Raw genomic sequence first — 26291 nt, 5'->3', positions numbered from 1 at the left:
ATTTTTTTATTCCTTCCTTTGCTTTCAGTTTGTTCCTCTTTTTCTAGATCCTTGAGGTATAAAGCTATGTTGTTGATTTGCAATCTTTCTTCTTTTTTAATGTAGGCAGTTACTGCTATAAAATTCCCTCTTAGTACTGCTTTTGCTGCATCTCATGTTTTGATATGTTGTGTTTTTGTTTCAGTTGTCTCAAGATATTATCTAATTTTCCTTTAGATTTCTTCTTTGACCTGTTAGTTGTTAAAGAGCATGTTATTTAATTTCCATGTATTTGTAAATTTTCTAGTTTTTCTTTGTTGTTTATTTCTAGTTTCGTTCCATCATAGTCAGAAAAGATAGTTGGTATAATCTTCTTAAATTTGTCCAGATTCTGTGGCCTAACATGTGATCTGCCCTGGAGAATGTTCCATATGCTCTTGAGGATACACTTGGGAATGTTTAATACACATGAGAATGTGTATTCTGCTATTGTTGGGTTAGGTCTTCTGTGTATGTCTCTTAGGTCTAGTTAGTCTATAATGTTGTTCAAGTCCTCTGCTTCCTTATTGATCTTTTGTTTGGTTGATATATCCATTATTGAAAGTGGGGAATTGAAATATCCTACTATTATTGTGTTACTATCTATTTCTCCCTTCAATTCTGTCAGAGTTTGCTTCATATGTTCGGGTGCTCTACTGTTAGGTGCATGTATACTTATAATTGCTTCTTCTTGGTGAACAGACCTTGGTGAACATCTTCTTGGTGAATAGACCTTTCTTTATATAATGTCCTTCTTTGTCTCATGACAGTCTTTGACTTGAACTCTATTTTGTTTGATATAAGTACAGCCATCCCTATTGTCTTCAGGGTACCATTTGCATGGAATATCTTTCTCCATCCTTTCACTTTCAGCCTATGGGTGTCCTTATACCTAAAAATGAGTATCTTCTAGACAGTAGGTAGTTGGAGTTTGTAGGTTATTTTTAATCCATTCAGCCGCTGAGTTTTTTAATTGGGGACTTTTATCCATTTATGTTTAAAGTAATTATGATCAGGAGGGATGTAGTATTGACATTTTAAAATTGTTTTCTGTATGTTTTGTAGTTATTTTGTCCCTCTTTTCTTCTCTTGCTGCCTTCCTTTGTATTTCACTGGTTTTTTGAAGTGTCGAGCTTTGAGTTCCTTCTTATTTCCTTTTGTGTTTCTTCTATAGGTGTTTTCTTTGTGGTTACCATGGGGATTACATAAAACATCTTCTAGTTTTAGCAATCCACTTTAAATTGATAACAACTTAACTTTAATCACATACAAAAACTCTTCTCCTTTACTTCTCTCTCCCACTTTATGACATCAATTTCACAAGTTACATCTTTTTATATATTGGTCCATTAACATAGTTTTATACTTAAAGTTATATTTAATGCTTTTATCTTTTAAATTTTATACCATAATTAAAAGTGATTTATGTACCACCATTACAGTGTTACAGGATTTGGTATTTGTCTGTAGATTTACCTTAACCAAAGAACTTTGTATTTTTGTTTGCTTTCACATTGCTATCTAGAGTCCTTTTATTTCAACTTGAAGGACTTCCTCCAGCATTTCTTCTGAGACAGATCTAGTGGTGATGAACACTCTGACCTTTTATTTATTGGAGGTCTTTATTTCTTCTTCATTTTTGAAGGACAGTTTTGTTAGATATAATATTCTTGGTGACAATTTTTTCTTTCAGCACTTTGAATAAATCATCCCACTCCCTTTTGGCCTACAGTTTTCATAAAGACTTTTTGGACCATCTACTGTTGTTGTTAGACTATATCTCTATGAGAGACTAGATCTAAGGTTTTCTATTCAGTCATCTTGCTGACGTGACTCCCAACTTTCTTTTCTTAAATGATTGAAATATGTTGAAGTGTTTCAGTGGCTGGACATTTAAGATATAATAGATATTTCAAAAATCATCCAAATGTTTAAAAAAATCTTTCTCAAGTCAGTCATCTATAAGAAACTGCTTGCATTGCTTAGAAATAACAAAAGTATAACTCTAGAATTATTTACTCAGGGACAACTCTAAATAAAAGGTTCTCAAAATTATTTTACCTAAATATATCCACAAATAATGATTTTTATACTCCCACTGCATTTATTGTTTTATAATTCTGCCTTTAAATGAATAGTTCACTGTTGCTGTAGGTGGTGGTGGTGTTTTAACAGTATTTTTGTAAAGAAGAAAAGAACAAGAACATTAAATGTGTTATACTTTTTTTATGCAATGTTAGACTTAAAATGAAATTCATAAAAGCCTGAAAATGTAAAAGGTAAATGCTTCTATATGTTTCACTTACCTCATGGAAATTGAAGGTACAGTATTGTTGTTTTTTTGTTTTTAACATCTTTATTGGAGTATAATTGCTTTACAATGGTGTGTTAGCTTCTGCTTAATCAGCTATACATATACATATATCCCCATATCTCCTCCCTCTTGCATCTCCATCCCACCCTCCCTATCCCACCCCTCTAGGTGGACACAAAGCACCAAGCTGATCTCCGTGTTCTATGTGGCTGCTTCCCACTAGCTATTTATTTACATTTGGTAGTACATATACATCCATGCCACTCTCTCACTTCACCCAGCTTACCCTTCCCCTTCCCCATGTCCTCAAGTCCATTCTCTAAATCTGTGTCTTTATTCCTGTCCTGCCCCTATGTTCTTCAGCACCATTTTTTTTTCTTTTTTTAGATTCCATATATATGTGTTAGCATATGGTATTTGTTTTTCTCTTTCTGACTTACTTCACTCTGTATGACAGACTCTAGGTCCATCCACCTCACTACAAATAACTCAATTTCGTTTCTTTTTAAAGCTGAGTAATATTCCATTGTATATATGTGCCACATCTTCTTTATCCATTCATCTGTTGATGGACACTTAGGTTGCTTCCATGTCCTGGCTATTGTAAATAGAGCTGCAATGAACACTGTGTTACAAGACTCTTTTTTTTTCCTGTCTTTAAAAAAGGTCGTTATATTTTCACATACATTTTCTTACAGACAATTTAACCATTACAATCAGAGATATCTGAAAGATTTTTATCGGATTGCCTGGTAGAAAAGAAAAAAAGGGTGCATACCCTCTATATTTTTAAATTATGGTAAGGTTAATTTGAAACCTTTTTTTCCTGTTTTGTTTCAACCCTAGAGTTGCCTTAGTGTGTACAGTCTAATGAACATAATTTATTTCTGGATGATTAAAGATAATGAAGTGTCGTTAAGTTACTGGTAACTGTCTTAGACATAGCCTGTTGATTATGATTAGTTTTTTTTTTTTTTACACACACACACACTGTATTTTATTTTTACAAGAGATAAATAGACTGACACCAAGCATTGTACATGGATGACCACAACAAAAGCAACAATGATTGCAATTACCAAACATGAAGCACACTCATACTATGTCATAATATTGACATTCAGTCCAGTAATCCTCCACTGTAACAGCTCCTTTACTTTGCAGTGAAAATTGATTTGTATGTTCTTTGCCTCTGAGTCCTTGTGGGATTTTTTTTTTTTAATTCAGACAGAAAGTCACAAAAATTATACTCATCATCATCAGTTCACTCAGTCCCATGTAATTAATTTTTTTTTCATCTTGATCTTTTGTTAGCACTTTTATGAGTTCATCAGTTTTTCATTAGAGTTCTGAAAATGCTTATTCATTCAGTTCAGCAGTACAGTCAGTTACCAGAAACCTGTATTTGTCAGAGTCCTTTCCATGAATTTCTTGAAGATGAAACCCTTTTATAGGAACATATTTGCAAAAGCATCAGAGTACACCCAGAACTGTCTGTAAATGACAAAAGACTTAAAAATGACCACAGTTAAAGATTTGATGAAAGTTCATAATAAATGCAGTTGACAAGAAAATTAGTTATTTCTGAGATATACATTTTAAAGTAATAACTAGGATTATGACTTATAACATTATACCAGAACATATAAGATTTTTAGAAATTTCATGTAATGTCTGAAACATTTATATTAACATATTTCCATACAAATAACCCAATGAAAGTTTAGTATTAGTTGTTTTGTTTGTTTGTTTGTTTTTATACTGCATGTTCTTATTAGGCATCAATTTTATATACATCAGTGTATACATGTCAATCCCAATCGCCCAATTCAGCACACCACCATCCCCAGCTCACTGCAGTTTTCCCCCCTTGGTGTCCATATGTCCATTCTCTACATCTGTGTCTCAACTTCTGCCCTGCAAACCAGCTCATCTGTAACATTTTTCTAGGTTCCACATACATGCGTTAATATACGATATTTGTTTTTCTCTTTCTGACTTACTTCACTCTGTATGACAGTCTCTAGATCCATCCACGTCTCAACAAATGACTCAATTTCGTTCCTTTTTATGGCTGAGTAATATTCCATTGTATATATGTACCACAACTTCTTTATCCATTCGTCTGTTGATGGGCATTTAGGTTGCTTCCATGACCTGGCTATTGTAAATAGTGCTGCAATGAACATTCGGGTGCATGACTCTTTTTGAATTAAGGTCTACATAGGGTATATGCCCAGTAGTGGGATTGCTGGGTCGTATGGTAGCTCTATTTTTAGTTTTTTAAGGAACCGTCATACTGTTCTCCATAGTGGCTGTATCAACTTACGTTCCCACCAACAGTGCAAGAAGATTCCCTTTTCTCCACACCCTCTCCAGCATTTATTGTTTGTAGATTTTTTGTTGATGGCCATTCTGACTGGCGTGAGGTGATACATCATTGTAGTTTTGATTTGCATTTCTCTAATGATTAGTGATGTTGAGCATTCTTTCATGTGTTTGTTGGCAATCTGTATATCTTCTTTAGAGAAATGTCTATTTAGGTCTTCTGCCCATTTTTGGATTGGGTTTTTTTTTTTTTTGATATTGAGCTGCATGAGCTGCTTGTAAATTGTGGAGATAAATCCTGTGTCAGTTGCTTCATTGGCAAATATTTTCTCCCATTCTGAGGGTTGTCTTTTCATCTTGTTTATGGTTTCCTTTGCTGTGCAAAAGCTTTTAAGTTTCATTAGGTCCCATTTGTTTATTTTTGTTTTTATTTCCATTTATCTAGGAGGTGGGTCAAAAAGGATCTTGCTGTCATTTATGTCATAGAGTGTTCTGCCTATGTTTTCCTCTAAGAGATTTATAGTGTCTGGCCTTACATTTAGGTCTTTAATCCATTTTGAGTATATTTTTCAGTATGGTGTTAGGGAGTGTTCTAATTTCATTCTTTTACATGTAGCTGTCCAGTTTTCCCAGCACTACTTATTGAGGAAGCTGTCTTTTCTCCATTGTATATTCTTTCCCCCTTTATCAAATATAAGGTGACCATATGTGCGTGGATTTATCTCTGGCCTTTCTATCCTATTCCATTGATCTATATTTCTGTTTTTGTACCAGTACCATAGTGTTTTGATTACTGTAGGTTTGTAGTGTAGTCTGAAGTGCGGGAACTTGATTTCTCCAGCTCCGTTTTTCTTTCTCAAGATTGCTTTGGCTATGTGGGGTCTTTTGTGTTTCCATACAAATTGTGAAATTTTTTTGTTCTAGTTCTGTGAAAAATGCCAGTGGTCGTTTGATAAGGATTGCATTGAATCTGTAGATTGCTTTGGGTAGTAGAGTCATTTTCACAATTTTGATTCTTCCAATCCAAGAACATGGTATATCTCTCCATCTGTTTGTATCATCTTTAATTTCTTTCATCAGTGTCTTATAATTTTCTGCATACAGGTCTTTTGTCTCCTTAGGTAGGTTTAGTCCTAGTTTTCTTTTTTTTTTTTAATATTTATTTATTTTTGGCTGTGTTGGGTCTTCGTTTCTGTGCGAGGGCTCTCTCTAGTTGTGGCAAGTGGGGGCCACTCCTCATCACGGTGTGCGGGCCTCTCACTGTCGCGGCCTCTCTCGTTGCAGAGCACAGGCTCCAGACGCACAGGCTCAGTAGTTGTAGCTCACGGGCCTAGTTGCTCTGCGGCATGTGGGATCTTCCCAGACCAGGGCTCGAACCCGTGTCCCCTGCATTGGCAGGCAGATTCTCAACCACTGCGCCACCAGGGAAGCCCAGTCCTAGGTATTTTATTCTTTATGTTGCAATGGTAAATGCGAATGTTTCCTTAATTTCTCTTTCAGATTTTTCATCATTAGTGTATAGGAATGCAAGAGATTTCTGTGCATTAATTTTGTATCCTGCTACTTTACCAAATTCATTGATTGGCTCTAGTTGTTCTCTGGTAGCGTCTTTAGGATTCTCTATGTATACTATCATCTCATCTGCAAACAGTGACAGTTTTACTTCTTCTTTTCTGATTTGGATTCCTTTTATTTCTTTTTCTTCTCTAATTGCTGTGGCTAAAACTTTCCTAACTATGTTGAATAATAGTGGTGAGAGTGGGCCACCTTGTCTTGTTCCTGATCTTAGTGGAAATGGTTTCAGTTTTTCACCATTGAGGACGATGTTGGATGTGGGTTTGCCATATATGGCCTTTATTATGTTGAGGTAAGTTCACTGTATGCCTACTTCCTGGAGGGTTTTTTATCATAAATGGGTGTTGAATTTTGTAGAAAGCTTTTTCTGCATCTATTGAGATGATTATATGTTTTTTCTCCTTCAAGTTGTTAATACGGTGTATCACATTAATTGATTTGCCTATATTGAAGAATCCTTGAATTCTTGAGATAAACCCCACTTGATCATGGTGTATGATCCTTTTAATGTGCTGTTGGATTCTGTTTGCTAGTATTTTGTTGAGGATTTTTGCATCTATGTTCATCTGTGGTACTGGCCTGTAGTTTTCTTTCTTTGTGACATCTTTGTCTGGTTTTGCTATCAGGGTGATGGTGGTCTTGTAGAATGAGTTTTGGAGTGTTCCTCTCTCTGCTGTGTTTTGGAAGAGTTTGAGAAGGATAGGTGTTAGCTCTTCTCTAAATGTTTGATAGAATTCGCCTGTGAAGCCATCTGGACCTGGGCTTTTGTTTGTTGGAAGGTTCAGTATTGGTTTTTATGTTTTACCATTTTTACCTTGATGTGAAATGAACAGTAATTGTATGTTTTATCCAGATGCCCAGAGACAGACTTTTACTTAATATGTGTACAATAAGGCAAGACCTAGAAGAATTCCAGACCCTTTAGTTATTTCCTATTTTCTCAGGCAATCTCAGATTTAATCTCTTTGCTGACTTCAGCATCTAATTTGTAGTATGTTCATTGAATGATATTTTTTGTGTGATACTGTTCCATTTGATATTATGAACATTTTATTTGCAATAAAAATAGGATTTTTCCTTTCATGAGAGAGGCCATATGTGATTCTTATTTGCAATTCTGTACTCATCTTTGTTCTTTTGCATACAAGCAATCTCCATGTTTTCTTTTGTGATTGGGTATGTAATAAGCATTCCAACCCGTGAGGAAAAGACCATCAGCAAGACCGTACATCTTGCCCTTGTGGCTGTTTCTCTTCTTACTGCCATTCTTAAGAATATGTGACAAGCCAGTTGAAATAAAATTTCCTGTGTTTAAAAAATAAATTGTATCAGGAAGCACAGAATTGTGATTTAGCACTGAAGATAAAATGTACTGCACTACTGTGAAGGCATATTCCTACGAAAAATGTAAGACATTTTTATATTAACAAGGTCTCCTGAAATGTAACAAAATGAACATCAGATTATAATGCAATTTGAGATTCTCAACATATGTAGTAACTTGACTGAAAAGGATTGATTAAAATCCTTTATTTTGTGACTGAATGACTTCATAACTGGCTTGATAAGAATAATCATTTGGAAACTCTGATAAATGATTTTTAAACTTTGTCACAGTTTATTTTAAACATAATGTTTTAAAACAGAGTAACACATCCAATTTTGGTTTTCCTGTTCTTTCTCCATTATGGATATTGTTTTATGCCTTTTTCACTGAATTTTCAGTTTTGTGGACAGTATCACATACTTGTTTCCTTTAATATTTATGGTGATCGTTGCATTTTTCTTTGAGTGTTAAGTGTTGAAAAGGCTCTTGGGGAAAGTATTGTCTGTTCCAAGGCCTTTTCTTTCTTCTTTTCTTTTTAGTGAAAACCTTTTACCTATCTGGAAAAACAATATGTCAATATGACTTCATTTAGGGATTGTCTTTACTATGGACTGTATCAGGATGGGTTTCAAGCTTGTTCCTATGCCCTCCACAGTAGGATTCAATGAGGAAACCCAGTAGAGATCTTGAATAGGTGCTATTTTTTTAAACTACTGCAAATCCCACTATCAGAAGTGGTGTTCTTACATTGAATAATTAAAAAAAAAAATAGTTGCTGTTGTTTTAGTACGGTCCTGAAGGCAGAGAAGCATTTTTCTAATCTCCCAGCCTGTAACACTTCAGTTATCACCTCTTTTCCTTACTTCCTCTCTCTGTCTCCTCTATTACCTCCCGTCTTTCCATACTTATTAAGCACCTACTTAATAGGTGTACAAAGGAACAATATTTTTCTTCCAGTTTTATTGAGTTATAATTAACATACAACACTGTATAAGTTTAAGGTGTACAGCATCATGATTTGACTTAGATACATTATGAAATGATTACTACAATAAGTTTAGTGAACATTTGTCATCTCATATAGATATAAAACTAAAGAAATAGAAAAATATTTTCTCCTTGTGATGAGAACTCTTAGCATTTACTCTCCTAACAACTTTTATATGTAACATAGAGCAGTGTTAATTCTATTTAACCTGCTGTACATCCCATTCTTAGTAATTATTTATCCTGTGACTGGAAGTTTGTACCTGCTGACCACCTTCATCCAATTCCCCTAGCCACCATGACCCTGCCTCTGGTAACCGCAAGTCTGGTCTTTCTTATGTGAGTTTGTTTGTTCGTTTTTGAAGTATAATTGACCTACGATAGTATGTTAGTTCCTGGTACGTGACACAGCAATTAGATATATCTATACATTTCAAAATTATCACCATTATAATTCTAGTTGTCATCTGTCACCATACAAAGATATTACATAATTATTGACTATATTCCCCACACTGTACATTTCAAACTCATGACTCATTTATTTTGTATCTGAAATTTGTACCTTGTAATCTCCCTTACCTATTTCTCTCCTCCCTTCTGGCAACCACCTGTTTGTTCTTTGTATGTATCTATGATTCAGTTTCTGTTTGGTTATGTTTGTTCATTTGTTTTATTTTTTAGATTCCACATGTAAGTGAAATCCTATAATATTTGTCTTTCTCTGCCTGACTTATTTCTATCCATATTGTCACAACTGGCAAGATTTCCTTCTTTTTAAGGCTGAGCAATATTCCATTGCACATATATACCACATCTTCTCTATCCATTCATCTATTTATGAGCACTTGAAAATAATGTGTATTCTGCTGCTTTGGTGTGGAATGTTCTATACATATCTATTAAGTCTACCTGGTCTAATGTGTTGCTTAAGGCTGATATATCCTTGTTGATTTTCTGTCTGGATGGTCTCTCTATTGAGGTAAATGGGGTGTTAAAGTCTGCTACTATTATTGTATTACTGTCAATTACTCCTTTTATGTCTGTTAATATTTTCTTTACATATTTAGGTGCTCCTATTTTAGGTGCATATATATTTACAACTGTTATATCTTCTTGGAATAATCATTTTATCATTCTGTAATGTCCCTCTTTGTCTCTTATTACTGTTTTTGTTTTAAAACCTATTTTGTCTGATATAAAGTACTGCTACCCTGGCTTTCATTTCATTTTCATTTGCATGTAATACTTTTTTCCATACCCTTACTTTCAATCTATGTGTGTCTTTAGATTGAAGCAGGTCTCTTGTAGGCAGAATATATTTGGGTCTTCTTTTATATTCATTCAGCCACTCTATGTCTTTGATTGGAGCATTTAGTCCATTTACATTTAAAGTAATCATTGATTGGTATGTCTTATTGCCATTTTGTTAATTGTTTGGGGGTTGTTTTTGTAGTTCTTTCTGTTCCTTTTTTCTTTTTGCTCTCTGCCCTTGTGATGACTGTCTTAGTGTTATATTTGGATTCCTTTCTCTGTTTTGTGTTGTATCTGTTACAGATTTTTGGTTTGTGGTTTATATATAGCTATGTATATAAATCACACACACACACACACACACACACACACACACACATATATATATATATTTATTTATTTTAAGTTGCTGAACTCTTAGTTTGAATACATTTTAACAACCCTACATTTTGACTCCACAACATTTACTGTTTTTGACATCATATTTTACATCTTTCTGTTTTGTGTATCCCTTAACTACTTATTGTGGATGTAGATGATTTGACTACTTTTGTCTTTTAGCCTCCATACTAGCTTTATAAGGGGTTGATCTACTACCTTTACTTATATTTGCCTTTACCAGTGAAATTTTTCCTTTTTTAACTTTCATATTTCTAGTTGTGGCCTTTTCTTTTCTGCTTAGAGAAGTGCCTTTACCATATCTTAGAAGGTTGGATTCCTGGTGCTGAACTCTTTTAGCTTTTCCTCATCTGTAAAACGTTTGATCTTTCCTTCAAGTCTGAATGAGACTGCTGAGTAGAGTGTTCTTGGTTGTAAGTCTTTCTCTTTCATCATTTTAACTATATCATGCCACTCCCTTCTGGCCTACAGAGCTTCTGCTGAAAAGTCAGCTGATAGCCTTATGGGATTCCATGGTATGTAACTTATTGATTTTCCCTTGCTGCTTTTAATATTCTCTCTTTATCTTTAATTTTTGACATTTTAATCACAATGTATCTTAGTGTTGTCTCTTTAGTGTTGATCCTGTTTGGGACTCTCTGTGCTTCCTGGACCTGGAGGTGTGTTTCCTTTCCCAGGTTAAGGACAACTTCAGTTTTTTTTGTCTTCAAATATGTCCTTTCTTTCTCTCTTTTCTTCTGGGACCCCTATAATGTGAATGTTAATATTGATGTTGTCCCAGAGGTCTCAAACTATCTTCATTTTTTTATCCTTTTTTTTTTTTTTTTTCAGTTCAACTTGAGGGATTTCTGATACTCTGTCTTCCAGGTCAGTGATCTATTCCTCTGTATCATCTAATCTACTGTTGATTTATTCTAGTGAATTTTTTTTCCAGTGAATTTTTAATTTCAGTTATTGTATTCATCTCCTTTTGGTTCTTTTTTAAAATTTCAAACTCTTTGTTAAACTTCTGTGTTCATCCATTTTTCTCCCAAGTTCTTTGAGCATCTTTATGATTTTTATCTTGAACTCTTTATCAGGTAGATTGCTTATCGCCACTTCAGTTCATTGTTTTTCTGGGGTTTTATCTTGTTTCTTCATTTGAAACATATAAAGCAGCAAACATTTGATACACACAACAACACACTTGATTCTCAAAAATGTGTGCTAAGGCAAAGAAGACAGTTACTGTACGATTTGCAAGTACATGAAACTTTAGAGGCAAAACTAATCTAGATTTATAGAAATATATAGAATACAAATATATAGAAAAGCTCTTCTGCTCTCATGGAATTTAGTTCAATTTTAGCAGAGAGGTAAGATCAGTCTTCAAGTGTGTTCTGAACAAGTTCATGAGTGACAAATAAGTACCACCATCTAAGAGCTAGAAGGGCTGGTAACAAAAAAGGAGAAATTCATCTTCTCTATCAGAAATGGCAAATGGCCAGACACAGGACTGTAGTCAAGCCACAGCAATATTTTGTTCAACCCAGGTGGTGGCTTATTTTTCTCCCTAAGTTAAATATTTTCTGACATTTGGGAATTGGGAGATTTCACATGAAAATAAATATCAATTTTTGACCTTCTCTTGAAAAGACCAGAATCCCCAGTATCCTGAAGCCTGCTTTCCCTGCTGGCAGTAATAAGTTAAAGCTGAGTGCCTTAGTCTCATCAGGCAATCTCTGGCCTCCTCCACCCATCTAGCTCCTACATATGTCCATACTTCTTGCTTTTACCAAAAAGCGTCTGAGCTAATGAGCTCTGATATGTACATCTCTGGCGCCTATTTCCTTTCACTTTTCCTCTGGTGCCTTGCTGACGCCATCTTATATCAGGCCCCCAGTGATACATACTCAGCAGTCAGAGAGCTTCCTACAGAACCCACCTCATTCCCATCTCTCCCACTCAGTGCAACATGCCTTTGCCAGTAGGCAGCATCCTATAGGTCAGGATGAAAGTTAAGAGGAGAGGCAGCGTCATTGCCAGAGTGGGAGTCTAAAGTAGATGCCATAAGTTATAGGCCTAAGACAAGAGGGTCAGGATGAGTAAATTATCAGAAGTTGTGGGTAAATAGAGAACAAGAAGGCAAAGTACAAAGATGAACTAAAAAGGGGATTGGAAATGGCCAATAAGCACATGAAAAGATGCTCAACATTATCAGACGTTAGGGAGGTCAAAATTAAATCCACAGTGAGACACCACTACACATCCACTAGGATGACCAAAATTAAAAAGACTGACAATACCAGTGGATGTAGAGCAACTGGAATTCCCATATGTTGCTAGCAGGAATGTAAAGTAGTACAACCACAGTAAAAAACAAGATCTTACTGTATAGCACAGGGAACTATATTCAATATCCTGTGATAAAGCATAATGGAAAAGAATATGAAAAAAGATTATGTATATATATGTATAAGTGAATCACTTTGCTGTACACCAGAAACTAACACAACATTATAAATCAACTATACATCAATAATAAATAAATAAATAAATAAATAAATAAATAAATAAATAAAATGGTACAGCCACTTTGGAAAATAGTTTGGCAGTTAATAGTGTATACAGGTTCAACATAGACTTACTGTAGGTGTTTACCCCTCAGGAATGAAGACATGTGGCCATCAAACCCTTTTACATGAATGTTGATAGCAGCTTTATTCATAAGCCCCATACTGAAAACAACCCAAATGCCCATATGTAAGTAATGGATAAACAAATGTAGACTGTCCAAGGGTCTGAAAGAACTTTTTGAAGTGATAGAAATATTCTACATCTTGATCGTTATGGTGGCTACACAGGTGTGTATAGCTGTTACAGGTGTGTATAGTCGTATATAGGCATGTGTAGTATATAGAACTATATACTTAAACTATGTGTATATTATTGTAAGTTTTACCATAATAAAGTTGATTAAATAAAAATACTTAAAAATAAAACAGGACAGGCAGTCATAGGAGGGAGACAAATGGACAACCAAGACAGGAAGCAAAGCAGGGGTGAGCAGCAAAAGGCATAAGATATTATAAACAAAGATGACAAGGTGCTAACTTGGGGCCCAGATGGATTCTTGAAAATCCTCCCAGTGAAATTGCAGTTCTAATCATACCAATTGTCTTATTATCTCTGTAAGTCCTTGCTAATTCTTCTCTTATGCTGGTAATCAGTCTGTTTCCTAGAAACTGACATGACTTCCTTCTTTCTTCTCTAATTCCTACCCCTAAATCAATTGCTGTTTTTCCCTTGAAGTTACCTCTTTACTGCCCCTGCCCTAGCTTAATAATTCTTGAATGAATCTGTATCATGCAGTTAAGACCTTGGTTACTTTCTAGTTGGGTTGCTTTTACCTACAAGTTTACTGTAAACTGGTTAAAGGAAGATTTCTTATATTTATACCCTTGTTACCTCCTTTCCCACATCCCATGCAATGTTCAGGGAAATGTGTCAGCATATGTCTTTAATTTGTCCCCTCTTTTCATCCCCCCCCCTCACTATCCTAGGTTGTTGTCTCTTGCATGGTCTCTTGCAGTATTTCTTTTCCTTTCTTATAGCTCCTTGTTGTCCAGACAGCAGTGAGATTGATGCCTTTTTAAAGTAAATCAGATGATTTTACTCATTTCCTTTAAATGCTTCTATATCTTCCCATTGCACTTAGAGTAAAATCTAGTCCCTCCCACCTAGACACTGTCTTCACCATCCACATTTCCCCTACGCACTGTGCCTCACCAAACCAAGCCCTCTCCCAGCCCAGGGCCTCTGTGCTGCTCTTCTTTCTCCTAGAATCCTTTTTTTCCACTCTTTCTATGGCTTCTCATGCTTCAAAGTTCAATTGGAATGTCATTCCTCTGAGACCTCTGCAAAGGGGTATCCGCCTCCCGGCAGAAAAAATATTTTATATCACATAACCTTGTTTATTTCTTTTCAGGGAACTTAGCATATCTGAAATCTACCTTGATTATGTATTTCTTTAATGGCTTATTGTTCATCTCCTTCCATCAGTTAATAACCATCAAGAAGACAGAGATCTTTTCTACCTTGTTTGTTGCTATATCCCCAACACCTAGCATGGGGATTGGCTTTTTGAAGACACTCAATAAATAATCATTGACTGAATGACAAGTGAAAATATAGTAGGCAAATAATAACCACTCAGTGTTTGCTCTTGTTTTTCCTGAATTTTCTTTTCCTAAGGTTCTTTTTTTTTTACCTAATTTTTACAGGTACTTCTATTGTGACTATAAAAGCTTTTGCTACTGACTCAGTTCGGGACAACATTAAATATTCAATTTTTAGTGGAAATGAAGATGGAGTTTTTTCCTTGTGCTCCAACTCAGGTAATCCTTCTCTACCTTCGAATAGCTTTATTTTCTGCTCCACTTAATGTTACTAATAAGACATACTTCTGCAAAGAAAACTCAAAATTTGAAAGGTAGAAATTGTTAGAGGTAAATAATTTAAAAGGTAAACAACAAAGAGTTTTTTATGCTGGCTGATGAGAAATCAAGAACTATTTGTTTATATGTACTCCTTAAGAATTCTATTCACATTTCTAAATTAAACAGTACCTATCCTACCCTACTTGTTATTTGATGATAACATGGTTTCTACTTATGATTTACCTATCCATTTGGGAGAATTGGAGATGTAGTAGGGAGATCAGTGAGAATGGGTTTGAATTGAAAATAAGCACACATGTGTAGCCTTAGGAAATTTTCATCAGAGATTCTTCTGATTTGCCACTTAATGTCAACAGTGCAACAAAAAAGGATGGATGGAAAGGTTTCTATGTGGTGGTAAAGAAATTACTTCCAAATACAGCATGTATTAAATTTAGCTTTAATAAGACCATTGTTGTGCTTTAAATGAATACCAATTGATTATTTGGAACATACATTTTTAACTAACAACTATGTAGTGGATATATATCTACTGCTTCGTTGTCAACCTCAAGAAGAATGTTTTTAATAATTTCTATATTACCATACAACCGCCTTATTTAATCCATGCTATGTGCACATGGGAAGAATTGAGAGGGCTCATTTCTTAAGCAAAAGCCTTCTCATCCAGGATAGCGTTACGACTTTTTGGTCCATGCAACCTTTGCTCAGCAACCTCTCTAAGGTAGCTTGCAAGATGTCTTCATCTCTTCACCCTATCATTTGGTTAAAGGGTGATGCAGGAAGCCTGTTGGCAAGAAGGCCATTTGCAAACACCACCAAGCCTTAAGTTTCTAGCAGTCAGTGTCTGAGGGTTCTGGGAAAGGAGCTGAGATTAGAACGTTGAGGAAGAAGGTGAATATCAGAGTATGCACATTTTCCCAGGTCACCCAAATCCTTCCACCATCACACACCTAACATGGCCCAGGTTTGGCCTTATTTTCTATAGTCTCTCATTAAAATGCAGATAAAATATGCCTAGGGTTAGTTCAAAGAGGTCATCCACAGAAAACTCTTTATTTTTTAATTAAGTAGTCATTTATTTAAGTTGAAATGTATTTCAATATTTTATTGTGAAATAGCTACAAGATGATATGTTGAGGTATACAACTGTTTTAATGGACAGTAGTAAAATAAAAGCCCATGTCTTTGCCACCCATCTCCAGAGATGAGACATTGCTAGAACCTCAGGAAGCCCCTGTGTGTCCTTTCCCTCTCACATCTGTCTTATTTCACCCCAGAGGTCATTGGCAAATCAGTAATCTGAATTTGGTATTGATCCCTGCTTTTTTTTCATTATAATTTTCCCACCCCATTTGAATCCCTAAAAAATGCATTATTTAGTTTTACTTTGATTTAAACATCATAATAGAATTATGTTGAATGAACTCCTCTATGGCTTGATTTTTTGCTCAACATTTTTACTATGATGTGTAGTGCATAAGCCATTATGAACACATTAAGGAAGAATAGCAAAGAATGATATGTACCTGCTGCCAAGGCTATAAAATAGAACACTACCATTATCACTGATGCTCCCTTTGGGTCCTTTTGTGATTGCATCTTTTCTCTTCACTGCCCCAGGCTGATTAATGCCCAGACTTCAAGGATAATCATCCCATTGTGACTTACAGTAAATGTATTCCTACAAATAGGAATATAGTAAAAGCATTGATTTGCTTTGAAATTTACATAAATGGATTCATACTCTATGTATTCCATTGATAGTAAGTTTTTAAAATTCAAGTTAGAATCACCCACGTTAATGTGTGTAGCTGGGTTCTTTAATTTTCATTGCTTCACGGTATTCTATTGTAAGTCTATATCACAACTTATTTATCAATGTGCTGTTGATGGGCAGCAAGGTTTCTCTGTCTGGGGATATAATGAACAATCTTGTATGTGTCTTCTGGTGCACATGTAAGGAGTTCTGTAGGCCCTAGAGTGTAGGTTGGGCATGTATCTCAGAGGGTGCCTATGTTCAGCTATACAGATAGTGCCAAATTGTGTTATGAAGTGGTTCCTCCGACTTTACATTCCACCAGCATTGAATGAGAACTGTCACAGTTGTTCATGTCCTACTTCCTATTGCCAATCTGGTGGGTGTGAAACGTTATCCCACTGTGGCTATAACTTACATTTCCCTTAGTACGAATATATTTGAGCATTTTTTTTATAGTTTATTGACTGTTTCTGTTTTCTTCTGTGTGAAATGCATATTGATATCTTTTGCCTGTTTTTCTGCTAAGTTGTTTGTGTTTTTCTTGCTGAAGTGTAAGGATTTTTAATATATTTTATTAGTGTTTATCCTTTGTTTTTTGTTACAATTTTTTTTTTTTTTGTAATTTGTGACTTGTCTTTCACTCTCATTAAGGCACATTTTGAGTTTAACGTTAGAATGAATCAGTCTTATTTTATGATTTGCCTCTTTTGTAGGCTGTTTAAGAAATTCTTCCCCACCCTGAGATCATGAAGATATTCTTACATTGTCTTTTAAAATTTTTATAGTTTTCCTGTGTTTCACATTTACATCTTTAGTGCATCTAGGATTGATTTTTGTGTTTTACGTGAGTTAGAGATAGCTTTTCTTTTTTTCTTTTCCTGTCTTCTCCTCTCCTCTCCTCTTCTCTCCTCTCCTCTCTTCTTCTCTCCTTTCCTTTTCCTTTCTTGTTTTTCAACCAGGACTCCCAGTTATTCCAATGGCCTTATTACCCTGTGATCTGCAGTACCAGCATGGTCATACATCATGTTTCCTGACTCTACTGGACTCACTACTCTTTTCCATTCTTCTTTTTGTCTATCCACACACTGACACCACACTGTCTTAATTACATTTGCTTTATAAATCTTCATATCAGGGAAGCAGCAACCCCACAATATTTACCCCATCTTCATATTCTTTCTCATGAGTATATTAGCTGTTATTGTCTATCTGGCTCTAATATAAAGCATTGTATCCACTTGTTAAGTTTTACACACACACACATGCCTATTGGGATTGTTTTTCCATGGAAAGGATATTTATTCATGAATTTTGGGATTATATACAGCTGTTCACACCTTCATGCATGTAACCCATATAACTATGACATACACATTTGATTTCAGGTGGAACCTTACCCTACTTAACAACAACAACAACAAAAAATCTCAAAAAAAAACATATAGCTCCAATCTAGAATTTAAGTAACTTAATCATCAGGACAAACTGTCCTTCTTTTAAATCTCACAAAGTCCTGCATAGCTATGCATTGTAGGTAATAATCATCTATGAAAACTTTCTTTGACTGACTTTTAAAAAAATTGTTGTAAGAACATTTAACATGAGATCTACTCTCTTAACACATTTTAAGTGCACAAAACTGTATGTTAACCATAGGCATGGCACTGTGCAGCAGAGCTCTAGAACCTGCTCATCTTGCATAACTGAGGCTTCATTCCCCACTAACCAGCAACTCCCTGTTTTCCCTGCCCCTACCCCTGGCAACCACCATTCTACTCTCTGCTTCTGAATTTGACTACTTTTGATACCTCACATAAGGGGAATCAAGTAATATTTCTTTTTTCTGTGACTGGCATATTTCACTAAACATATGTCCTCAAGGTTCACCCAGGTCATATATGGCAGGATGTTCTTTGTTAAGGCTGAATAATCTGTCATTGTAGGTATACACCACATTTTCTTTATCCATTCATCCACCAATGGACATTTAAGTTGTTGGAATTTTTACTGGAATTATATTAATTCTAAATATCAGTTTGGGGAAAATGTGTATCTTTACAGTATTATCTTCTAATCCAGGAATAATATGGAAAATCACACCAATTATTTGTTAATAATTTAATAAAATTACTGTTTCTTTAATAATTGTAATAAAGTTTTTTCTATAGCATATTTCTTGCTAGATTTAGTCTAAATATTTTATACTTCTTCTTGCTGAGGTAAATGAAAATAATGCTTTTTCTATTTTTTTTAAAAGGTTTTTTTGATAGGGACCATTTTTAAAATCTTTATTGAATTTGTTACTATATTGCTTCCGTTTCATGTTTTGGTTTTTTGGCCGCGAGGCATGTGGGATCTTAGCTCCCTGACCAGGGGTCGAAGCTGCCCCCCTGCACTGGAAGGTGAAGTCTTAACCACTGGACTGCCAGGGAAGTCCCCAAAAATGCTTTTTCTGACAGTGTTGGTGTGTACACTTGAAATTAGCTTTTATATTTTGATTTTGTATCTAGCAAACTTGTAAACTCTTATTGATTCTGATACTTTTCTGAACATTCAACATATACAATCATCTGAGAATGACCATTTTTCTCTGTTTGTTGGAAGTTATATAGTTTTTTCTTTCTTTTAGTGGTTAGCCTAGCTATTTTGACATCTACAATTAAAGCCTAACATTAATCAATATCGTGCTCCTAAATAATATATGAGACTTAGAATTCTTTATCCTTTAATATCCCTTTTCCAATTTATAAGATTTTTTGACCACAATTTTAGTTCTTTCAAATTAGGCATTATTAATATTTTAAATTTACCTGCTTCTTTGCTACTCTCTTTGCTAACTGTTCTTTCTTCCATCTCAGACTTTCCTCTGGAATCATTTTACTTCTACCTAAAGTACATCCTTTTGTGAGAGTCTGTTGCAGTAAACTCTCTCAGATTTTAGTTGTCTAAAAAAGTCTTGAATACTTGTTTTTAAGAGATATTTTTGCTGGGTTTAGAATTCCAGGTTCACAGTTATTTTCTCTTATCATATTTAAGATATTACCCTACTGTCTTCTGGTTTCCACTTGTTGCATTAAGAAGTCAGCTGTTGATCTAAATATCACTTATTTGTACCTTTCTTTGGAACTCCAGTTAGACAAATATTGGGGTCATATCGCTCTCTCCTACATCTTTTTCAAATTTTTCATCTCTATGTGCCTCTTCTTTTCAGCCTAAGGAACTATATTTTTCATTTCCAGAGGTAATCTTGGGTTCTTTTTCAACTCTTTTTGGTCTTTTAAGAAAATAACATTTTGTTCCTTGCTAATGCTTCCAACCTTCTTTTTTATATATTTAAATATTTAATAATTACATATTTTGTGTCCAATAATTTCTGCATCTTAAGTCTTTGAAGCTTTATTCTGCTATCTATGGATTTGCTGGCTGTCATTCATGGTGCCTTGCTTCTCTGTGATTTTTGTGCTTGTTAACTATAGCTACTCCATTGTCCTGGAAACTTTTTCTCTGAGGATTCTTTGAAGCCTGGGTTGAATTTGTTCCCTCAAGGGAGGATGTGTTTTTGATTCTGCAAATCACCTAGACACTCATCAAGCAAAGCTGATGTAATGGCTTACATTAATTTTGGGGAATTTAAAAAACTATATACCTATGATAGTATAGCTACCATAAATTCAGGCTTAAGTTAATGAATTCTCAGCAGAGACTTTTTCTCTCTTTCAACTAACATCAAGGTCAAGAAAAGCAAGTTTCTGTGCATTCATTTTTTTAAAAACATTATTTATTTATGGCTGTGTTGGGTCTTCATTTCTGTGCGAGGGCTTTCTCTAGTTGTGGCAAGCAGGGGCCACTCTTCATCGCGGTGCGTGGGCTTCTCACTATCGCGGCCTCTCTTGTTGTGGAGCACAGGCTCCAGATGCGCAGGCTCAGTAACTGTGGCTCATGGGCCTAGTTGCTCCGCGGCATGCGGGATCTTCCCAGACCAGGGCTCGAACCCGTGTCCCCTGCATTGGCAGGCAGACTCTCAACCACTGCGCCACCAGGGAAGCCCTGTGCATTCATTTTTATTTTTATTTTTATTTTTTAATATTGACCACTAATTTGGAGCATATGTAGCCTTTAGGTTTACAGCTTTATTTTGGTTTTCCTATTGGATCTTTCACCTTTTGTGGGTTCAGGCTTCTTCCCTTGTTTTCCACACCCTGTGCAGTTGTCAGAAGTGAATCTCAAGGAAGAGGTTATGTTAAAAACCCTTAGAACAAAAACAAGCTTTTAGTGCTTGCTTGCCTCCCTGAATTACTGTTTTCATTTATTTTTTTTTTTCCTCTGAGGATTCCTTACTACTGTAGCAACTCAGTAATGCATTTCAACACACACACACCCACGCACAATTTATCAAGCATTTTAGTTGTTTTTATGATGAGGATTGTTCCAGTCTGTGGTTTACCATACTTTTGTCAAGAAACATTTCTAAGAATCTTTAATTATAATATTAAATTCATCTTTCATGCCACATAATCATTCAATTTGTGTCTAAAGGCATCTAACACGGGTTTTATCAATGTATATATTTTAAAACATATGCCAGTTAAAATAGAAAGCTGGTATGTATGACAAATCAGTAAACTTGATCTCTAATGTTGTAGTCACATTTCTTCAGGGTAAAATGTGAGAAAACCATTTTATTAGTTATTGGTTTAGTAAGTTATGATTAGATGGCTCTCTGATGAGAACTGTGTTTTCTGTCCAGTTGTGCCCGAGTGTGCCCTGTTCCATAGTCACAAACCACAGGTTTACTTTTGCATCTAAACTTCTTGTCACTATAACTTAAAAACATCTAATACTCACTGTTTAAACCAGAAGGAATTTTGGAGTTTGACTATTTGACTAACATTGTCTATGTAAATAACAGATGGTGGTTTTCATTCCATTATTTGGTAGATTAACATAAAACAAAATGATCAAACTTTCAGTGTTTCAAGGATGTAGCTTTAGAGCAGAGAGTTTAAAAGCTTTTGGATAACATAAATGTTTATCACATTCTGCTTTGGGTGTATACGTATGCATGTGCACAGTTTGTAATTGAAGTAACTCGCTTATGCTATCAAACGTTGAGTATTTGAAGAATCTAAATCTCATTTTGATGTGTACTTTAAAACTTGGACAAAAGCTATACAAGTCCATATATGAGAAGGAAAATATTACTACAGTTTTCTTCTCAAGTTATTATATAACTGGCATGCTAACATATAAGAATGAACAAAAAGTTGGTATTTGTGAGCCTCTTAGTCTAAGGAAAGCATGGACTTCTGCCCATATATTAGACAGAGCCCAGTAGTACTTTCATCTCACTGGTGACAGTAAATCCTCGATGTCTCTGAGAAAAATATACATAGATCATCCAAGGCGAATTGTGGATCTCGTAGGTGTGCCAGCCTTGAATCATCTCACAGACTGGTTATTGTCTTTTCTATTTGCACAACTTTCACAACATGTGCCAATTATTATGTCAAAAATAAAAACCAAGCAAGGAAAGTATTAGAACTGCAGATCCATTCCAAGTGCAAAATTCCAATTATCAAAGCCTAAACACAAGCCTTTTATTTAAAAATCCACTTTGATCTGCACTGTAATTGGCACACTTTCTACTAAGTGACACTGGCAATTTAGTGTCACGTTTCAATTTTATTTTCCTTTACTGATAGTAACAGAACATGGTAGCAAGCTGAATGCCCTGTTTGGTGGAGACAGAGCTCCAGATGAGAGCTTTGGGTCCACCTAGACTGGGGCTTCTCTGCTCAGCCCTTGTTCCACAGAGACTTCTAAAAACTATCTTCTTTCATTAGCAGCTCATCAACATGCATTTTAATGATTCTTCAGCTGCCAATCCTTAAATCTACTCTAAATTTGCTAAGAGGGGTTTTGGTAACATCAGACAGTGGTTTGTAAAAGTAATTTGGTTTTCTGAATTGACAGCTAAATATGATGACAATAAATGAAAGTGAATTTATGAAGTTTTAAATCTGGCAGTATAGTGATTTCTTCATATAGTATATAAATATTTATTTTTTCTTAATAACAGAAGCAATAAAATCCCCCCAAAACACTCAATGCCAAAGTTAGACTTATTAGAACAAGATATGTTTACTATTAGCATCCAGGTAGGTACATGATAGCCTGAAGTTTCCTTGGCCTACGTTGGTTCTCTAGGGGAACTGGTTCAGATAGAGCAATCAGAACTGTGGCTTCCAGGTCATATTTCCAGAAACTGTACAGCTTCTTCCACCAGAAGAGCAAATAGTCCATAGCTATTAAATGTTCTCCTTCTACATTCAGAGCTTATACAGGTATTAAATCGATATCTGATGATGGAGGGCATGAGAGACACATGCACTGTGTCACTCTCCCAGCAACCCTATGGAGCCATTATTCATGTCCCCGTTTTACAGAAGATGAGACTCAGCTCGACAGAAGCTGAGTCACTTACTACAGGTCACAAGCTTAGTAGTGGGGGAGCCAGGTGCTTTACCTAAATGAAGCAGCCAACGCTAGGGTTTAGGTTTGGTTTCAGGTTTCTCAAACTCCAAATCAGTACGCACTTCAGCAGACTCCACTCGATGGAATTTCTGACAGCAAGAGCTTAGTAAATCATGACAGTGGAATAATAATAACAATAAATTCAGTAAGAAATTTAGTTGTAAAAGGGAAGAAACAAAACAGAGTAGAAACTAGAGAAGGGAATTATATCAGGGGAGGAATTTTCTTAGTCTGGGGAAAAACCTGTGCAGGGCATAAACCTCAAGGCTCAGTTTCCCTCACCTGGTTCTACTTGTTACCTGGGGGTGTAACAAATATTATTGGGTGCTTCCATGTGCCAGACCCTGAGCTAGGGATTTGGGAGATGGTGATGTAAGAGGTAACCATCCTCACCTTGTGAATCTTCTAAACCAAGAGGAATAACTCGGCAGAAATAGGTGAGCAAAGGCCCTGCAGGCACTTTCGGAGAGTCTGTTGGGGGCAGACGTGGTAATGGTACAGGGCTGGGTGGTCTGGAAAGAACCCTGAGGATGCACAGAAGTGGGGACAATTCCAGATGGATGGAAAAGTCTGCAGGACAACTCTGAGATGAACGTTTGAGGAACAGAACATGTATGAGTCTTACAGCCAGAGCAGACAGAGCAAAGGGGAGAAAGAGAAGAATGAGATTTCTCAGGTGGGAGAGGCTGGAGCAGGTGGTCCTGGGGAGGCTAAAAATGCTGAACTTCATCATAATTGCTGTGGAAGCCAATCAAGGGTTTTATGCAGGACAGTCACAGTGTTGTTTTTTATTATTTAATTCAGAATGGGAACTGGTTGAGTGGGGAGGCCAATTAAGTAGACTAACACAGGGGACAAGGTGGGAAATGCTGGTGGCTTGGAGGAGGGCAGCAGCAGGGAGATGGAAAGGGTGGATTCAGGAGATGTTTGAAAGGCAGACTTTGCAGACATGGGCTAAATACGGAGACGGAAGGATGACTTAAGAGAGAGCACCCAGATTTCAGATATTCATGGCTTCTTTCCCTCCTACATGTTTGAACCATGTAAATGCCTGCCTGTTCTCATCTTTTTTCACAATGACCCTGGGCACTAGGAAAGGGGGCCCAGCCAGTGGGTGGAGTTGAGGGACAGGTAAGCATGTGAGTGTATGGGTCAAAGGTGATTTGAGACTTTTTAAATAAAATAATTTTCCTTTTTTTTTTCTCTCTCTCTGGAAATAAAAATAGGAGAACTCACTGTGCAAGAACCCAAGTTTCTGGATTTTGAAGTCAGAAATGAAGTTCAGCTCATCGTTTTAGCTGAAAGTAGGGGGCATAGAGCCTACAGCAAAGTATCAGTCTTCATCAAAGATGTGAATGATCATCCACCGTGCTTTGGACAAAGCATTTACCAAGTATCAGTGTCGGAGGGCCAGTTCTACAATGATCACATCATACAGGTAACAGAAATGTGTTGTGTGTGGGGGAGTGTGAATTACATTTTAAATCTTTCCTTGGCATATACAATATTTGATGCACTGTATGGAACTTTAGGTTGAAGGAAGTCTGGAGTTTCTGAGCTCACTCTCCTTCCCCCATCCATTTCATGCTCGGTTAGACCCACCTGCTTTCTCTAGGGCCCCTGTAGAACACTAGCAGGGAATCTAGAGGGGCACATAAAGCAGCTCACCTTACACACGTGTACAATTCAGTGGGGAAGTCAGAAGACTAAGTATACAATTTAAATGCAAATCACTAATGTTATAATAGAAGTGTATGTTGAATGTCATGAGAGAAAAGAGGAGGCACAGACTGTTCCTGGAGGAGAGTGTCAGTCTTCATGAAGAACAAGGTTTGCACTCAGTCTTAAAGGGCGAGCAGGCATTTGCCAGGTGGAGCTGCAGCCAGATGAGCATGGCAGCAGCACAGACACATGGAAGGGCCCCCTGGTTTGGGTTTGAAGGTGTCTCATGTGAAAGTCATAGATCTGCTGTTTCAAGACCAGCCCTATCTCAGGAGAAAACCCCATGCTCTGAAAAAAGAGGGTCTGTTCACATGGCAGTCTTCTTGTTCAGGCTCCAAACCCACCCATCCTTGATAGACTCTACCTGCTTCAGGGACTGGTGCCCATTTTCACCTTTCCCTTCATGGTTGAACCGATTCTTTGAATTCAAGAACCTGGACATTACAACACCTACAGGCTCTTGGGAATCTGCATAGGAAATGGGTATTAACCCCCATCCTGACAGTCAGCAGCCTAGTGGGACATTCCCTTTGGCTTCTGTAACCCCACTGCCATGACCCAGCACCGCATGACTTTCTCTCTGGGGTAGATGGGGGCAGGGATCCAGGTGATCCCCTAGGTTACTGTGCAGCTACCTTCACCTGAACATATAAAGACACTTTCCTTTGATTCCTGCCCAGTTCAGATGCACACGTTCACCTCTGATGGTGCAAACAAGACCAGTAGAGGCTCAGCTGTCTTGGAGTTTTAGCTCTGTTCTCCCCACATGGTCCAGGATCCCCGGGATTTCCTACATTATTTCTGCCCATTTATTTTGTATGATTTGGAGCCTAATTGTTCCAGGTTCCAGCCTGTTCCAGAAGTGCTGCACCTTTACTCTAGCCATGACAGAGATGCTTAAGAGGAAGGTGAGGAGGTGAAGGCGTTCTCTGGTTCAGCCCCCGCACCCCCAGTGATGCCTGTTCAGCGGGGATCATGGATGCCTCCAGCTCCACTGCGGGGTCTGCTTGGTCACAGAGGACTCCTCCCTGGGGCGCTGGTGCATCACACTTTGTCGCACATGCTAACCTGGACAGAGCTAGACCGCTTATGTGGAATATGTGAAAGTGAGGGCCCCATTAAAGCCCATGTACACCCGACAGGGAGACAGCCCGACCTGCCAGTGGTTCAGGTGATAAAATCTTCGAGAAGGCCCAGTCAGAGACGGATACAAGGAACTTTGTTCTTTGTATTTTTAGATCATTTAGTTTCCAGGAAACTAGAACTGCCATTTGCCTGCATCCTGTTCAGATAGACAGGAATGTAGAAGGCTCTGGAGTTCTTGCTTTTTGCTACCACACTGCCTACGTGCCCTCCTTTTGGTTGCAGGCCCACAAATTCCCTTTAGGAACTGACTCTCCTCTGCCAGATGCAGTCTTGGTGGGATTGTCGGTCAAAGTGGTGACCTCCCCCCCACCCCACCCTGCCACAAGCTGCTGTCAACTGCCTCGGTCCCATAGAGACTTATTCTCCCTGGAATTTGAATCTTGGGTGGTAGGACACCAGACAGAGACATATTAGGGCTGATTCATCTTGATGGCAATAGATCAAAGAAGCTGTACCCTAGAGCTGTTCAGGTTCTTGTGCTTCACC

At 36.8% G+C, this 26291-nt stretch overlaps 1 protein-coding gene across 1 annotated transcript in view; it reads left to right on the top strand.

The window, feature by feature from the left end:
• DCHS2 (dachsous cadherin-related 2) overlaps window positions 1–26291 on the top strand; it is a 309593-nt gene that overhangs the window by 256639 nt on the left and 26663 nt on the right. The window contains exons 15-16 of the mRNA XM_057546964.1: window positions 14465–14578; window positions 24164–24375. Coding sequence (XP_057402947.1) covers window positions 14465–14578; window positions 24164–24375 — 326 coding nt within the window. The remainder of the gene's footprint in view (window positions 1–14464; window positions 14579–24163; window positions 24376–26291) is intronic.

The sequence above is a fragment of the Balaenoptera acutorostrata genome, chromosome 5, assembly GCF_949987535.1.
Source record: "Balaenoptera acutorostrata chromosome 5, mBalAcu1.1, whole genome shotgun sequence".
NCBI classification, from domain to species: domain Eukaryota; kingdom Metazoa; phylum Chordata; class Mammalia; order Artiodactyla; family Balaenopteridae; genus Balaenoptera; species Balaenoptera acutorostrata.
Note: the sequence above shows the minus strand (reverse complement) of the source record. Positions and strands in the feature narration are given on the sequence as shown.